At 48.1% G+C, this 18689-nt stretch overlaps 1 protein-coding gene across 1 annotated transcript in view; it reads right to left on the bottom strand.

The window, feature by feature from the left end:
• TDRD1 (tudor domain containing 1) overlaps positions 1-18689 on the bottom strand; it is a gene marked incomplete at its 5' end in the record, with an annotated part of 488249 nt that overhangs the window by 250038 nt on the left and 219522 nt on the right. The window contains one exon of the mRNA XM_029610456.1: positions 404-490. Coding sequence (XP_029466316.1) covers positions 404-490 — 87 coding nt within the window. The remainder of the gene's footprint in view (positions 1-403; positions 491-18689) is intronic.

Below are 18689 nucleotides of genomic sequence, written 5' to 3'. Positions count from 1 at the left end.
GTACAGTGGGTGAGCTTTGTATTATGTTCATTATCTAAAACAGAATATAACACAGTAAAGCACAGCTGTGAAAAGTGGCTATAAAAAGCTAGGTTTCTTTCCCTGCTGATCCCAGCATGTGCTAACAAGTTATCAGCATATATTTGCTCTAGCTGGTTCTTTTGCCAGCTGTAATACATGAATGAGTCAAAGATGTGGTAAATTAGTTTTCAAGACCATGTAATGTTGTTCTTTGGCAAATCCGGAAGTCACGGGCCTGCTAACAATTTAATCCCTAACTCAACAAAACAATCTATGATGTCTTTGCTATTGCTGCACGCTGGCAGTGACGCTACTCAAGTCCTGCAGACTTTTTCGGAAACCCACACTTCTCTCTTCTGCCGGGGATATACAATACACTTACCTATCTTCGGACTGATTTTCTTACTACTTTCTGCATTGTGGCTTATCGCATATCCCATTTCCAGAAGCAAATGATCCAGGTGTTTCCCTGCAATACAAATCCATCACCAGGAAAGTAGAAATGTTTTAGTTCCTTTTCCCCCCCTCTTTAGTCTCTGCTTCAGATGCCACCTCTCTATTGCTTTCAGAACCTGCCCCAAACTTGCACTCTGCCAGACACAGGAAAGAGCAAGACACCACAGGAACCATTTACAGTCCGGGTATCTCACAATAAAAAGATCTGTATGCAGGTGGGCCTAGAAAATGAGAAATTACTACTTACCTGATAATTTCCTTTTCTTTAGGATAGTCAGATGTATCCAGAACCAGTGGGTTATGCACCTCTACCAGCAGAAGGAGACAGAGCAAAGCTGGCATCACAGAATATATACTCCTGCAGTGACATCAGCCTGCCAGTATTCTCTTCAAAAGCCAACTGTGGATAGACTAGCAAAAACTTGAACAGATCAGCATTTCAGCACTCAGCCAACAGAAAACACTGAGCTCAGACTGGACTGGACTAACGCTTACCAGTAACCCCTGAACACGTAGCCATGCAGGACCACCATAGCCCAATCGTTCGGCAGCCAAAGGCGGGAAGCTGGATTCATCTAACGATTCTAAAGAAAAGGAAATTATCAAGTAAGTAGCAATTTCGCATTTCTGAGCTTCTAGTCAGATGAATCCAGAACTAGTGGGAAGTACCCAAGCTACTCCCGAATAGGGTGGGAGGCTGCCCACAGTCCAATCAAAACTGCACATGAAAAGACTGCATCCTCTTGGGTCTGCACATCCAGACGATAATACCTGGAAAAGGTATGTAAGGAGGACCACGATGCAGCTTGGCAAATGTCAATGGGAGATGACAATCTAACCTCTGCCCATGACACTACCTGAGGCATTAGTGGAATGAGCACTAATCTGATTAGGCAACAGCTGTTCAACATCCTCATCCATTATTCAATTTCTGTTTATTGACTTTAAAGGGACATTGGATTTTGCTTTTGACAATTAATTACTCCTGCGTAATTTTTGAAAATTAATATATTTTGGTTATCATAGTTAATGAAGTTAGCATTTTAACCTTGAAACCCGTTATTTTTGGAAACCCTGTAGCTGTTAAATGTTCTTCTGTTTAACCTGTTATATGTAAAGCCTGTTGCTAAGTTATTGTTTCACTGTAAACCGAGGTGATGTATAACTATATGTACCGCGGTATATAAGAATCTACAAATAAATAAATAAATAAATAAGTGGTCCTGACTACCTCCTTAATCCATTGAGCTATTGTAGCTTGAGAAGCCGGCTTGCCCCATTTACTACCACCGAAGAGGACAAACAGGTGATCCGTCTTCCTGAGAATTTTAGAAACCTCCAGATACCTCATATGATGTCTTGACATCCAAGGGTCGCAACAGGCGATATTTCTCCACATCTCTTTCCCTATCTAGAGATGGACTGATTCAAGTGAAAATTTGAGACCACTTTTGGAAAAAAGGAACAGTACGCAGCTGTATCACCCCCCAGAGTCACTCGAAGGAATGGCTCCTGGCAAAAGAAGGCCTGCAGCTCAGAAATTCAACGCGCAGAACAAATTGCCACAAGGTACACCGTTTTCAAGGTTAGTAACTGCAAGGAAAGGTTATGCATTGATCTGAATGTAGGGCCTGCTAAGAAATTTAAAATAGATTAAAGCTTCACAAGGGCACCGGTAACCGCAAGGGAGGAGGAGGATGTTTCACTCCTTTAAAGAAACACGCTACATCTGAATGAGCTGACAAGGGACCACCATTTACCTGACCCCTGAAACAGGCAACAGCCACTACTTGCACCTTTATCCAATCATCCTATAAAAACTCCAAAACGAGTGGAATCTTAACCGAACGAGGAGAACACCTCGATCTTCACTCCAAACCTCAAACATTCACCATACCCACACATGGGCTAAGGCAGTGGAAAACTTTCTTGCTCATAAGAAGGTGGCAATCACCACAGTAGAATATCCATGCTTCATCAAGCGAGCCCTCTCAAGACAGAATTGAGTCGGATCCTTGTGAAGAACATGACCCTACTGCAGCAGATTCCTGTGCGCCAGAAACCGAAGGGTGGAGTCTACCAAGAGACTTCACAGATCCGCATACCCTGGTCTTCTGGGCCAATCTGGTGCCACAAGGAGCACCATCCCTCTATGATTCTCGACCCTCTGAACCACAATGAGAGACATCCTTCTCTCAGCACCTGTTATACACCATGAGAGACATCCCCCTCCATGGGCCATGGCAGAAAGGATTATAGCAGCCTGTCTTCCGACCATTCCTGCACGAGAGTATTGATACCAAATGACTTCAGATCTCTCCTGCAACTGAAGAGTCAAGGAACCTTTTCATTGCAAGATGTCACCAATGGGTCTAGAAATGGAAGGCCCCAGCAATCCACTATCAGCTGAAACGCCTCGTCTGACAATACCCATTCTCCTGGGTCCAGACTGCCTGCTGATAAAGTCTACTCTTACATTGTCTTTACCTGCAATGTGCGAGGCCGAGATCTCCTGAAGATGCACTTCCGCCCATTCCATAAGTTAGTCTATTTCCTGTGATGCAGGCTCTTGGTTCCTCCCTGCCAACTGATGTACGCCACTGTCACTGCATTGTCAGACATTATCCGGACCGCACGACCCTGAAATCTGCTGCTGAACTGTAAGCATGCCAACCAGACCGCCCAGGCTTCCAGCTAATTGATGTTCCAGAAAGCCTCCTCTGCACTCCAGCGCCCTTGCACTGGCAGATCCTGACAGTGAGCTCCCCAACCCTGGAGACTCTAATCTGTTGTGAGTACTAACCAGTCCTGTGATTTTAGGGGAACTCCCTTTCTTAGAAGATCCGCTTATATCTACCACTGTAGTTGAGAGCAGACCTCCATTGGCAGGTGGAGGCGAATTGAATAGTCCTGAGACTGAGGGCTCCAACGAGACAACAGGGAGCACTGAAGAGGATGCATATGCACCCCTGCCACCACTTCCAGGGTCGCCGCCAGTCTGAGCACCTATAGACAGGACCACACTGTCGGGTGTATTGCGTTCCCCAATAGACGCACCTGCACCAATTTTTGAATACAGCCTTCCAGCAGGAAAACCTTGCCCTGCTTCGTGTCAAACCAAACACCGAGATATTCTAGCAACTGAGATGGCTGAAGACTGCTTTTGGCAAGTTTCACCACCCAAACCTGAGCTCCTGCAACAGGGAGATCACATTGTGGGTCACCAGGCAGCTCTCTTTCAGAGACTTGGCCCGAATCAGCCAATCGTCCAAGTACAGGTACCAGGATCCCATCCTCTCTCAACTCCACCGATCACCACCATAACGTTGGAAAAAGTTCTAGGTGCGATGGCCAGACAAAAAGGTAGCGCAGGTACACCTCACACAGATCCAAAGAGGTCAAATTCCCCTAACTGTACGACCATTATCACTGAGTGCAATGTTCCCATGTGAAAATGAGTCACCTGCAAATGACTGTTGACTCCTTTGAAATCCAGGATGGGACAAAAGCTGCCCTCCTTCTTGGGCACAACGAAATAAGAAAATATGGCTCAATATTTCATTTGAGTCGTGAGCACTGGTACCACAGCCCTCAGACTGAAGGGCCTTGAAAATGTACATGCCACTGCCTGTCTCTTCTGCTGGGATTGGCAGAGATACCATGAACAGATCCAGAGGAACACTGCGAAACTCCAGCGTATATCCCTCTCGTTTCATTTCCAAGATCCACTGGTTTGACGTAATGTCGACCCACTTCTGATAAGAGAGAAAGGCAACCCCCTATCTCCTGTTCCCAGGGGTCAGTCGGCAAACCTTCATTGGGAAGCTCAGGAGGTTCAACTAATCAGCCCGCGTCCTGTCTGGGATGAAAGGACTGAGACGTACCGAAAGGTCGAGTCTTCTGAAAGGTCGTTCCTCTATAGGGTCGAAAGCGCTTGGATTCTCTAGCACAACCTCTCATTTCAAAGGAGCGCGGCATCTACGTCTTATCCTCCGGCAATGGAAGAACTTTGAATTCGCCTGATTTATTGGCCAGTTTCTCCAACTCACTCCCAAACAAGAGAGAGCCTTTAAAGGGCAATTTTTAAGGTCAGCCTTGGAGGTCGCATCAGCAGGCCAATTTCTCAGCCATAACTGATGCCTGGCCGCTGTTATCGAAGCCACCCCTCTGGCTGAGATGCGGATCAAAGCACAGTCCACATCTGCCAAAAAGGTGGTTGACGGCTCCATAACTTTCCTGGAATTCACTTCAGATTCATCGACTTAATGAGAGAGAAGTAAACAAGAGCAAACCATCAGGGAACAAGAAGCTATCTGTAAGATCATTGCCACTGTTTCAAATGCTTAAGGATGGCCTCGTTCTATCATACACATTCTTCAAGGCGCTCCTCCATCCACGGTGATAGTCCACTTGGAAACGGCAGAGACAAGCACATCCACTTTCTGAAAGCACAAATGCCTCTTGCCACTGGATCCAGGGGATACAGGCCTTCCAAAACAACCCCCTTTTAAATTTGCCTCCAGGGCACCCCACTCAAGATCAATCAATTCTTGAATGGCCTCCATAACTAAGAAAAAAAACAAGAGGCTTTACATAAAGAAACTAAAATGGGATTTTTCTTTGGCTTAGACATGGAATCAGGTTCATGTACTCCCAGCATCGTTAATGTCTGGGAAATCAGAGCCGGTAACTCATCTCTATGAAGGAACCACATTATAGTCCTATACGGATCCAGTCCCAGAGGAATTTCCCCATCCTCCAGAGCAGAGCTTTCCAAAGTGTGTGTCGCGACACTTTAGTGTGTCGCCTGAGGTGTGCCGGTGTGTCACGCAAGCCTGGTGCACGTGACACACCGGCAAGTGGGAGCCAATGCAGCCGCCGGTGGAGCTCATCCCACTGGCGGCTGAGCAGTAAAGAATCGCAGACACACAGCAGGAAGATCAGCATGGCCGTGGTGGAGCTCACCTCACCACGGCCCGAAGAAGAAAAAGGTCACGTCGAAACGTGCAGGTGCTCCTCCTCCTTCCTGCCCATGCGGCCCCGGAAGAAAAATGTTGCCGGAGCCGCACGGGCAGAAAGGGGGAGGAGCGTCAGCTGCGTGCAGAAGAGGAGCAGCAGCGTTGTTGCAGCGGGGAGAGAAGAGGAGGAGACCCGGTAGCAGGGTCCCCACCGCGGATCGGCCCGAGAAGATTAGGGCCGCTGCAGAGCCCATCCTGCAGTGACTCGTGAAGAGGAGGCCCAGAGGTAAGAGAGAGCTGAGGGCCCGTAGAGTGCGTGTGTGAGGTGAGTTGAGCGATTGTGTGCGTCTGTGAGCTGGGTTGAGCGATTGTGTGCGTCTGTGAGCTGAGTTGAGCGATTGTGTGCGTCTGTGAGCTGAGTTGAGCGATTGTGTGCGTCTGTGAGCTGAGTTAAGCGATTGTGTGCGTCTGTGAGCTGAGTTAAGCGATTGTGTGCGTCTGTGAGCTGAGTTAAGCGATTGTGTGCGTCTGTGAGCTGAGTTGAGAGATTGTGTGCGTGAATGAGGTGAGTTGAGCGATTGTGTGTGTGTATGAGGTGAGTTGAGCGATTGTGTGTGGGAGTGAGGACCTGAATGTTTGCAGAGACAGCATGTGAGAGAGACAGCATGTGACAGTGAGAGCCTGTGTGTATGAATGATTGTATGAGAGAGAGCATGTGACAGTGAGAGTCTGTGCTTGAGCAAGACAGCATGTGGGAGTGAGAGAGAGCCTGTGTGTGAGAGTCAGACAGCATGTGCAAGAGAGAGACTGTGTATGAATGATTGTATGAGAGAGAGCATGACAGTGAGAGCCTGTGCTTGAGCAAGACAACATGTGGGTGTAAGAGAGAGCCTGGGTGTGTGAGAGTCAGACAGCATGTGCAAGAGAGAGACTGTATGAATGATTGTATGAGAGAGAGCCTGTGAGTGTGTGAGAGAGAAAGCATGTGAGAATGAGAACCTGACTGAATGTTTGAGGGAAGAAGTTAGACGGAGAGAAAAGAAATAGAAAAAAAGACAATATGAAAGGAATTGGCAAAAAAATAAGAAAGGGGAGGTGGAACAAAAAAGCCTGTGACCAACCGATTAGAAAACTAAGATCAGACAGCAAAGGTAAAAAAAAAGAAATAAATTACTTTTTACTGATTGGCACATGTAATCTTTGGTAATGTGCAAGACTAGCACTTTCTCTATGCTGATTTCACAATGTACGAGATCAACATGGAGGAAGTGGAAACCCATGGGGCCTGCGCAGATGAGGCAGCAGAATGGGCTTCAGTGCCAATAGCAGCAATCAGCGCCTCCCCAATAGCCATGCGGCAGCAGTGACAGTGGCAGCAGAGGAATGAGAGAGGCTCAGAGGTTGCTGGCAAAAGAAAGAGAGGGGGTTTGCCTTTAGTGTGTGCCTGCCTGAGGGTGTGTCTGTGTATGAGAATGTATGGGTGTCTTCCTGGGGTTTGTATGTGTGAGAATAGGTGCCGGCCTGTGTGTGGTGTATGTGTGTGTGAGAATGAATGTGTGCATGCCTGAGGGAGTGGTGTGAAATTGAATGGAAGCCTGCCTGGGGGTCAGTTTCAGTGTGTGAGAATGACTGGGAGCTTGCCTGGGTGTGTGTGTTTGTGTGTATGTGAGGGAGCCAGACAGAGTATGTATGAAAAAATCCAGGGGAGTAAGAGTTTGTGTGGGGTGTGTGTGTGGAGGGAGAGAGAGTGTCTTAGAGCTTGAGAGTGTGTCAGTGTCTGTGAGAGCGAGAGGTTATGGTGGGTATAAGAGCATGAATGTGTATGTATGTGACAGTATATGTGTGAGAGAGAAAGGAAAATTAGTTTCTTACCTGATAATTTTCGTTCCTGTAGTACCAAGGATCAGTCCAGGACACCTGGGTTGTGACTCCGCACCAGTAGATGGAGACAGATTAAAACTTGTGGGCGGAGCCATATATAAGCCCCTGTGCCAGTCACAGCCCCTCAGTCATACGTAATGTCAAAGTAGAAAAATCCAAAAGCCAACATAGCTAACCATAGAAACTTACTAAGTAAAATAACTCCAACACCCCTACAGGAAAACAGACTCTCCAACCGGGAGAGCGAACAAAAGAAGGGGTCAGCGTATTAAAAAACAACAATGAGCGGACTCTCCATTACTATAGCACCACACTGCGGGCGGGATCCTGGACTGATCCTTGGTACTACAGGAACGAAAATTATCAGGTAAGAAACTAATTTTCCTTTCCCTGTACGTACCAGGATCAGTCCAGGACACCTGGGATGTACCAGAGCTAAGTTATCGAGGGTGGGAAGCAGAGAGTCCCGCTCGGAGTACCCTCTCTCCAAATCCCCCAGCATCAGTAGCTTGAACATCCAATCGGTAATGTTTAATGAAGGTATGCAACGATTTCCAGGTAGCCGCCCTGCAAATCTCTTGAGGCGAAACCTGAGAAGATTCCGCCCAGGACGCCGCATGAGATCTTGTCGAATGAGCTCGAAGACCCACTGGCGGTGTTTTACCGCGCAGAATGTACGCGGAACCAATGGCCTCCTTGAGCCAACGGGCGATCGTTGTGCGGGACACCGCAGAACCTTTCTTCGGACCCGACGTCAACACAAACAGATGATCCGTTAAACGAAAAGAATTTGTGACCTCTAGATAGCGAAGAAGAGACCTTCGCACATCTAGTTTTCTCAAATCCCTCAACTTCGGGTTGGAAGAATCACCAACCGCGAAAGCGGGAAGTTCAATCGATTGATTCAAATGAAAAGCCGATACGACCTTAGGCAAGAAAGAGGGAACGGTCCGCAAGGAAACCCCTGAATTGGAAAAGCGCAAAAAGGGCTCTCTGCAGGATAGAGCTTGCAACTCAGAAATCTGGCGAGCCGAAGCAATGGCTACCAGGAATACAGTCTTTAACGTGAGATCTTTGATCGTAGAATGCTTCAGAGGCTCAAAAGGAGCTGAGCATAAGGACGAGAGCACCCAGTTGAGGTTCAAAGAAGGACAAGGGAGCCGCAAAGGAGGACGGAGGTGTTTCGCCCCCCGAAGGAAACGGGAGATATCCGGGTGGAGAGCCAGGGAGACTCCCCGAATCTTACCACGCAAACAACCAAGCGCCGCAACTTGGACCCGTAGGGAACTGCACGCTAAGCCTTTGGCCAGCCCAGCCTGGAGAAAAGCCAAAATATCGGGAATAGCAGCAGAAGTGGGACTAAGACCCCGCTCCACGCACCACTCCTCAAAGACTACCCAGACTCGAACATAAGCCAGAGACGTGGATTGTTTTCTGGATCTCAGCAACGTGGCAACTACTGCGTCCGAGTAACCTTTTTGCTTCAACCGATACCTCTCAAAAGCCATGCCGCGAGACAGTAGTGATCCGCATCCTCCAAATAGACGGGACCCTGACGAAGGAGCCCCGGAAACCCCTGTAGACGAAGGGGTGCCGCCACCGACAACTGGACCAGGTCCGCAAACCACGGACGGCGCAGCCACTCCGGCGCCACCACTCCGGCGCCACCATGATCACGTTGGATGGGTGCAATTCTATGCGCCGCAGTATCTTGCCGATCATGGGCCATGGTGGGAACACATACAGTAGCACCTCCGCCGGCCAGGGAAGTGCTAACGCGTCGACCCCTTCTGCTCCTCTTTCTCGGCGTCGACTGAAAAATCTCGGAGCCTTTGCGTTGTTCCACGTGGCCATGAGATCCATGTGGGGCGTTCCCCAAGTCCTGCAAATGAGAAGAAACGCTTCTTCCGCTAGCTCCCACTCTCCGGGATCCAGGTGGTGTCGGCTGAGGAAGTCCGCCTGGACATTGTCGGCTCCTGCTATGTGAGACGCAGCGAGATCGCTGAGATGCCGCTCTGCCCAGGCCATCAAGGAACATGCTTCCTCCGCTACTTGAGGACTTTTCGTCCCTCCCTGGCGATTGATGTAAGCCACGGTGGTAGCGTTGTCCGACAATACTCGGATTGCCTTTCCTCGTACAAGGGGTAGAAAAGCTTGCAATGCCAGACGGACCGCCCTGAACTCTAGGCGGTTGATAGACCACCGGGTCTGATCTTCTGACCACAGACCCTGAACCGATTTCTCTTGGCAAACTGCACCCCAACCGGAAAGACTGGCATCCGTGGTCACCACTGTCCAGTTGGGAAGAAGAAGAGATACTCCACAGGAGAGATGTTTGGAATCCAGCCACCAGCCCAGGCTGGAGCGCACCTGATTCTCGAGAGGCAGTGGAAGATAATATTCCTCTGAGATCGGTTTCCAGCGGGACAACAATGAAGACTGCAGTGGCCGCAGGTGAGCGAACGCCCAAGGGACTAACGCCAGCGTTGAGGCCATAGATCCGAGAACTGTCAGGTAATCGCAGACTCGCGGACGGTGTTGAGACAAAAGTCGTCATACCTGAGACTGTAGTTTGCATATCCGATCCTGAGAGAGAATCACTCTGCCCCGTTTTGTGTCGAAAACGGCTCCAAGGTACTCCAAGGACTGAGTGGGTTCCAGATGACTCTTGTTGTAGTTGACCACCCAGCCGAGGGACTGCAAGAATTGTAGCACCCTGGATACCGCTTGCCGACACAGGCTCTCTGACTTCGCCCGAATCAGCCAGTCGTCGAGGTAAGGGTGAACCAGTAGGCCTTCCCGACGTAAGTGCGCCGCCACTACCACCATCACTTTTGTGAATGTCCGAGGCGCTGTCGCCAGGCCGAACGGAAGAGCCCGGAACTGGAAGTGTCTGCCCAGAATGCAAAACCGCAGAAACCGCTGGAAGGCTGGCTGGATGCCCACATGAAGGTATGCTTCTGTGAGATCTAGTGACGCAAGGAATTCGCCTGGCCGCACTGACGCGATCACCGAACGAATGGTTTCCATCTTGAAGTGAGGGACCCGAAGACATCTGTTGACTCCTTTCAGATCCAGTATGGGTCGGAAAGTGCCGTCCTTCTTGGGAACTATGAAGTAATGGAGTACCGGCCCTTGCCGTACTGATCGGCCGGAACTGGAGAGATGGCCCCCAAGCTTTCTAGTCTTCGGATGGTGTCTAGCACTGCCGCCTTCTTCTTGGGATCCTTGCAAGGCGAGACCAGGAACTTGTCCGCTGGGATGCGAGCAAAATCTAACTCGTAACCGTGTCTTATCACGTCGAGGACCCACTGATCCGACGTCATGCTGGCCCATACCTCGAGAAATAAGGATAGACGCGCCCCCACGTTTGGGACAGCGTGCTGAGGGCGCGACGAGGAATGGGCCGGCCGAACTTCATTGCGAAGGTTTGGAACCCGTACCCGACGGGGCTCCTCCTTGCCTGCCAAAGCGTTTGCCCCGAAAGGAGTACTGCCAGTGAGTGTTTCGAGAAGAGGCCGGCCTGTACGAAGGTCCGGTGGATCTTTGCGGCCTGGACTTCCGGGGACCCCGGAAACGGGCTCTGCCAGAAAACGAAGAGCGCGACCGGGTCCTATCCTCTGGCAGCCTAAACGCTCGGTTCTCACCCAGGGAAACCATCAAGTCATCTAATTCCTTACCAAACAGCAATTTCCCTTTGAAGGGCAATGCCCCGAGGAGAGCCTTGGACAAACCATCCGCCGCCCAGTTGCGCAGCCAAAGGAGGCGGCGTGCAGACACCGCTGCCACCATGGATCTAGCTGAAGTGCGTAGAAGATCATGGAGCGCATCGGCCCCATATGCGATAGCTGCTTCCAACCTATCTGCTTGGGAAGCCTCCTCCGGAGAGAGATCTGCATTCGCCTGCAGTACCTGGGCCCAGCGCAGACTAGCTCGCATAGCGAAGTTCGTGCAAATGGCAGCTCGAACTCCCAAGGCGGAAACCTCAAAAATCTTTTTGAGCTGTACCTCCAACTTTCGGTCTTGAATATCCCGGAGGGCCGTCGCTCCCGTGACAGGGATGGTAGACCTCTTCGTGACAGCGGACACCGCCGAATCCACTTTTGGAAGTCGGAGGAGCTCCAGCGCCTCCTCCGGTAAAGGATAGAGTTTATCCATGGCCTTGCTGACTTTCAAACCTAACTCCGGAGTATCCCATTCCTTGAAAAGGATATCCGTGGACGAGAAATGAAAAGGGAAGGCAACCGCCGGTCCTGTGAGGCCGAGAAGAACAGGATCCATATTCGCCTCCTGGCGGACCACCACCGGAGGAGCTTCAATTCCCAATTCATGGAGAATGGCCGGGATGAGAGGTGCCAGTTCCTCTCTGCGGAATAGCCGCACCACCTTGGGGTCATCCCCTTCTGCAGCCTGTGCAGCTTTCTCTGCAATGGGCTGTGCAGTACCATCCACTGCTGCCTTCCCGGCCCCCGTCAGGGGCTCCTCGGCGGACTCCGTATCATCCTCAGGGGAATCCTCGGGATCCGATTCCTGCGGCACCCCCCTGGGAGGCCGCTTCCCCCGGGACGCACCGTGGGCGATCTCCGCGCCCTTCCTGGACTTCTTTTTCCGTGGAGGGGAGCCGTGGTCGGCCGCACGCGAGCCATTCCCCCGGATGCGCTTGCTGCGCTTGTATTTGAGAACTTTGCGCAGCAACAGCGCAAAATCCTCAGAAAAATCACCAGAATCCGAAGAATCACTCTTGGAAGCCTCCCGGGACCGAAGCCCCTCCGAGGGAACCTCCCCCGCCGCGACACGCTGTGGGGAAAGCGCAGGAGGAAAAGAAGAGGCCCCCACTGTTTCCCGTGAAATTTCCCGGCCGGTGGCCAAGATGGCCGCCACTCCCGCACTAACCGGGAAAAGATCCTGAGGCCTGTCAGCGGAGCTACCACCGCGCGACGGCGAACGCGCGACCCGGGAACGAGCCCCCCGCGGCGCTGCCGAGGGTCCCTCATCACCCGGGACGCAAGCTGAACAAAGGCTGTCCCTTGAAAGACGCGCGCGCGCGCCGAGCCGCAGGCCCTGCACTGTGCAGCACGCGGCATGCCGGCGAAAACGAGGGAGAAAACAGGGCCGCGGCGAAAAAATTACCACAAAAATTAAAAAATTAAAAATAAACAAATAGCGCAATTCGGCGACCTCCCCCCTGCCAATGACGCCCCCCCCACCGACAAAACGGAGCGGCGACGCCAGGTAACAGAGAGCCGCAAAAACAAAAGTAAAAACTTTTTTTTTTTTTTTTTTTTTTTTTTACAAACAAAAACGCTGTCCCTGGTACTGAAAAGCCCTATTCCTGCAGGGGTGAGTGAACCAGGCTCCCTGGTGTCACCCCTGACGCTGCCACTAGCTCAGCCGGGTCCTCAACCCTGGCAGCGGCCTCAACCGGGGGAGGGTAGTCCCCTCAGGACCTCTCAACTCCCCTGGGAGGCAGGGCACCCGAGACTAAGGGATTAAAAGAAAAAAACCCCAATTTGGTATATAAACAACTAACAAAAAAGCCTAGCCCAAAAAATTCAAACCTAACACCAACACCAGAATCAGGTCAGGCAGGGCTGTGACTGGACCTGCACCATCTACTGGAGACAGAGTAAGACTGAGGGGCTGTGACTGGCACAGGGGCTTATATATGGCTCCGCCCACAAGTTTTAATCTGTCTCCATCTACTGGTGCGGAGTCACAACCCAGGTGTCCTGGACTGATCCTGGTACGTACAGGGAATGGAAATGTGAGTATGTGTGAGAGAGAGAGGATAACCTCCTAATCCTTGACAATATCAGGGTGACTGGAAATCAAGAGCTCCCACGTATGGACAGCAGGGGCTTTTTAAAATCCTTATTAGTTTTAATTATTGGGTGTTATTTGATATATGTGCTGTTTTGAAATATTTTATTGGTGTTTAGGAAATTGTAAAAAATGTATATGATTTTAATGAATAAAAATTCTATTTATCAGTAGTTTTAAAATATTCTTTTATTAGTATGGTTTTACTATTATAACTGATGCTTTATGTTTCTTGATTTTATTTTATGAGGAATGGTGGTTCTGTTTTTCCATTGTTAATACACAGAGTCTGGCTTCTTGGGGTTTCCATTTCAGTTTTTGTCTAATTTGTGCTCCTTTATTTTGTATTCTGTATTTGGTGAGGGTCTGTCTCTGCTCTGTGTATGTGACCATGATGAGAAATTCACTAGCATAGGGATCTATAGCAATCGAGTTTGTTTTGTTTCCTCAGTAGGTGGTGTATTGGTATTCTAGGACCCAGTATAATATTTACCCTTGCTTTTTCACAGGTAGGGTTATTGTTGTTAGAGTCCTTGGTGTTATTACTGTTATGTTATGATGGGATTGCAGTATAGATTTTGAGTGTCTTTTTTTTTTTGCGAGGTTTTACTGCTGCTGTTACTGCTGCTGTTACTGTGAGGTGACACCAGAATTTGAAAACATCTTTTAGTATGATGAGCTGTAAGGGAAACATTCAAGCTCCATTGTTTGGGGGAATTTCAGTGGATGCACAGAGTTATAGAACTGGAGGTGCAGTATTTATACTGACATTCTGTCACTTCCTGTAAATTCCAGTCTTCACTCTCATAGCCATATAGAATTAGTTGAATGAGGCTATCAAATAATTTTATAGTGTGAAACTGGCCAGCTTTTTAAAATTACGCAGAAGACCCTTTGGACTTTCTTATTAACACCAAATATTCAAAAGCTGTGCTCATCCCATCAAGCTCATATATCTCATTAAAGAGGTAAATTGAATAACACAATAACTTTGTTTTATTATTGTTACTCATAAATTATAACAATAACATTAATCTTGGAATATTATATATTTTTAATATAAATGAAAGATTTTCACAAGATAGGTTGTGTCGTGAAACATTTTATTATGTATATATTTAAGGAAACTTACATAAATTGTCGAAATACATTTTGTTCGTTTAACCTTTAACCTCTGGTTTGCTAGTAGACTGAATTACTGTGTCCCGAAATTATGTTTGTCTAAAAAGTGTGTCACCACATTAAAAGTTTGGAAAGCTCTGCTCCAGAGACTCAGAATCGGCCTCTTCATCTATGCTATCTGGATCCTTGTCGGGAAGACCTGCTGCTGATCTAGGAATACTTCTGCGCTTGACAGTAATACCAGGCAAGTGAGAGATCACCACCTGCGACTCTGACCTGGCAGGATGGTCAGGGCTGTGGACTGCGCCTGAAGAAAGGATTGTAATCCTTGAAAAAAATTCTACCCAAGAAAAGGAAGAAGGATCCTTTCCAAAACCAGAAGGTACCTGTGTTGTGCCTGAGCTGCCTTTCCCCACTGATGAACCAGTTAAGGGAGTTCCAAGCTCAGGCACCCCTCCTGACATGTCTTTACCCATGCCCTCATCAGGTTGGGAAGAACCAGGCTTAGTAAAATCAGAAGGTAATTCTCCCTGAGCCACCAAGCAGCTCTGGCACAAGTTAGAGGGTATGCAGTCTGAGATGCCCAAATATAAGTGGCAGCACAGAGGGAAAGACGCTTAGGTTTCTTAGCTATAGGCGCCAAACTGTCAGTACGCTTAACAGGCAAAAAAGGTATGCATCCAGCTGAATTCATGCTCCAAAACTTAAGCGTCCCAAATTGTGCGTACAGGAAGCCCCTCCTGTGGCTTAAGCACATGCCTAACAAATGCCACTATAACCTGGATGCACTCACCTGTAATAAAACCCAGCATCAAATATTTTAAAACCTCTATTAAATCATGCAACTATAGAGCTCCAGTCACCTCATGGAGCTACCAGTGACTGAACCTGCACTTCTGAAATAATGCCCCTATTATCAATTTAGTGCATCAAAGACCTGTATGAAAAGAAAAGCCTCTAAAAGGTTATGAAATGAACATCTAAATATTCTAGGATGATAAATCTTTAAAATAAGAATTAAAACATAGGAGCCAGCTCATTCTGGGTCTTAAAACCCAGCATTTTCAACTTGATCCTCCACTGTACAGGAAGCCAAAGCAAATCAAATAAAAGGTGACATTTCTACCACCTGAATTTTTTTTTCCTCGAAGTTGGGCAAGCCAGTCCACACCAGTGGGATGTGCACTCCAACCAGCAGATGGACACTGAGAACAATGACTTGCTGATGACACTCTCATATAGCTCTGTACAGGCACCAACCAGTCCGTATTTTCTTCAAATGCAAACTGTGGACACTATCCATTAAACATCAACAAGAAATATCGCATCCTACAAACACTCTTCAAAATTAACCTTGTGGGATTTTATTTTATTTATTTTTTATTATAAATAATGGTAACACTGGACTCAGCTCAGTTAACAGTCACCTAGGATAATCAGAAACCAGAATATCCTAGAAAAACCAGGACTCACTCAGTTTGTGCTAGTCCAGCTCCATGAGAGATCTTTGAATCTCATTCCTTCTTTGACCAGGATCTAGCATAACAGAAGAAAGCTGGCTGCCCCAAAGGCAGCCCAGAGCAGGATGGTGGACTGGCTTGTCCTACTTCAAGGAAAGGAAATTATCAGGTGAGAAGTAATTTTACCTTCCTCTTCATCCGGGCAAGCCAGTCCACACCAGTGGGATGTACCAAAGCTAATCCCCAGAAGGGCGGGAGGCTGCCCAAGGCCGAAGCAGCACCTCCCTAGCAAAGGCAGAATCCTCTTACGCCGCCACGTTCAGCCGGTAATACCTGGCAAACGTATGCAAGCCATCTCATTTGATGGCTGACAGACGTATGCCGATGGAGCTCACCGTATCGGTCTAGGTGGTACTCATTTTGATGTAGATTGAATATTGTCTGCAAAAATTCTATATCCCTCACAAAGGCTCATCAGGATCTTACAAATTGGGGCAAGATAGATGTTAAATAACAGAGGATAAGGCAGAACCCCGAGGTAATGCCTGTAGTGTTGGCAAACCACAGATCTCTGCTGGAGAAAACAAATGCAATTCTACCCAGGAAACCACCTGCGCTTGAGTTGAATGTGCCCAAACTTGCCTCGGGAGAGGCTTCCCGGAATCCATTTAGATCGTTGACACTTCTTTAATTCAATAAGCTACTGTGCCCCAAGAAGTCGCTTCCACTTTCTTCACCGCTGCCCCCCAGGGTGAACAAAAAGCAGATCCAATTTCCGAAAATCGTTCGTAAACTCCAGGTAACGTAATAAATGCCTCTGCATGTCCATCATCCGCAATTTCCTGTATTCCTGTCCATCCATATCCCTGACTAAGGATGGCAACAAATCACACTGATTTAAGTGAAAATCTGAAACCACCTTTGGAAGAAATGCAGGTGCCATCCAAATATGCACTCTATCCAGAGTGATAATCAAAAAAGACTTTCTGAACAAGGCTTGCAATTCTGAAATCAGTCTCACTGAACAAATAGCAACCAAAAAGGAGAAATTACTACTTATCTGATAAATTTTGTTTTCCTTAGTGTAAACAGATGGACTCAGGACCAGTGGGTTATGCACCTCTATCAGCAGATGGAGACTGAGTAAACTGACGTCACAGTATATATAACCTTGCAGTGACACCAGTCTGCCAGTATTCTCCTCAAAAGCAACTGTAGACAGGTTTAGAAACCTCCAGACACCGCACATCTCTTGACATCCAAGGGACGTAAGACAATATTCCTCATCTCTTTCCTTATCCAGAGACTGCAAGGAAATGGACTGATTCAAGTTAAAATCTGAAACCACTTTAGGCAAGAAGGAAGGAACAGTACGCAGCTGTATCACTCCTGGAGTCACCCAAAGGAACGGCTCCCAGCAAGACAAAGCCCGCAGCTCAGAAATTCGATGTGGAGAACATATTGCCACCAGAAACACAATCTTCAAGGTCAGTAACTGCAAGGAAAGTTTATGCAGCAGTCAAAATGTAGGGCCCGCCAAGAAATCCAACACCAGATTAAGACTCCACAAAGGAATCAGTAACTGTAAGGGAGGAGGATGATGTTTCACTCCCTTCAAGAAACGGGCCACATCAGGATGAGAAGATAAGGATTCACCATTCACCTGGTTCCTGAAACAGGCAAGAGCCGCTTCCTGTACCTTCAAGGAATTAAGGGAAATCCTTTATTCAACACATCCTGCAAAAATTCTAAAATGAGTGGGATCCTAACTGAATGAGGAAGTATTCCTCGATCTTCACACCAATCCTCAAACACTCGCCAAACCCACAAACAGGCTAAGGAAGCGGAAAACTTTCGTGCTCATAGCAAGATGGTAGTCAGCGCAGTATAATTTCCATGCTTCGACATGCAAAATACGCCTCAAACAAATAGTAACTACAAAAACTGTTTTCAGGGTCAGTAAACACAAGGAAATGCCCTGAAGAGGACGAAAGGTAAGAACTAGATTCAAATCCCACAAGGGTGCTGGGAAAAAACAAGGGGGTCTAAGGTGTTTCACTCCCCTCAAGAACCTAGACACTCGCAGCCCAATAACATGCTATAGCAGCCACCTATACCTTCAGCATGTTTCTACCCACAAGCTAGGACACGCAATCTAATCTTTGTTAATTCCTCTACTACTATTAATACTATCTTCAGAACCTTTGTCTTGCCCTGTGCCCTGGTCCAATCACATTTTCTCATTTCATTTCAGTCCCAACCTCTTAGTCGCCATTGTCTTCTTTAATCAGAGTTTATAGCTGAGAGGCTGGATTGACCAAGAAACCTTTTCTGAAAAGATTGGTCACCAGTTGTCTGCTACTCAGCCATCTGATGTAAAGGCAGCTGCTAGTAGCTGAATTCTCTATTAACCAGGATTCTTGATGACATTGCCCGTTAGATCTGTCCCTTTCAAACAGGTTTATGCAGAAGGGAGATGGATTATTCCCTCATTGATAGACAAGAGACGTCAATTACGAAGACGAATGAGATAATCCACTTGCATGTTGACTCCTGCTATATGCGAGGCTGACAGTGCCTGCAAATGAAGCTCCACCAACCGAAGAAGGGCATCTGTTTCTAGAGAGACTTGCCTGATTTATGTAAACCACTGCTGTCGCTTTGTCTGACATAACTTACCACCTTTCCTTCCAACCGGTCCATGAAGTGCAGGAAAGCTAACCAGACTGCTAGGGCCTTTAGATGCCATTTCGGGAGCCCACTGGCCTTGAGCCACCAGCTCCTGACAGTGCACTCCCCAGCCCTGGAGAGCCACATCCGTGGTGACCAGCAACCAGTCAGAAGTCTCCAAATGCATACCATTTTTGAGATGCTACCTTCATAACCACCAGAACAACTTCCACCTCACCTCCGGCGGTAAGGTCAGTGTCACATTGTACTCCTGAGACTGGGGATTCCATAGAGTCGAGAG

This window comes from Rhinatrema bivittatum, chromosome 7, assembly GCF_901001135.1.
Source record: "Rhinatrema bivittatum chromosome 7, aRhiBiv1.1, whole genome shotgun sequence".
Classification (NCBI taxonomy): domain Eukaryota; kingdom Metazoa; phylum Chordata; class Amphibia; order Gymnophiona; family Rhinatrematidae; genus Rhinatrema; species Rhinatrema bivittatum.
The sequence above is the reverse complement of the archived record's forward strand: the minus strand, read 5'-3'. Positions and strand labels throughout refer to the sequence as shown.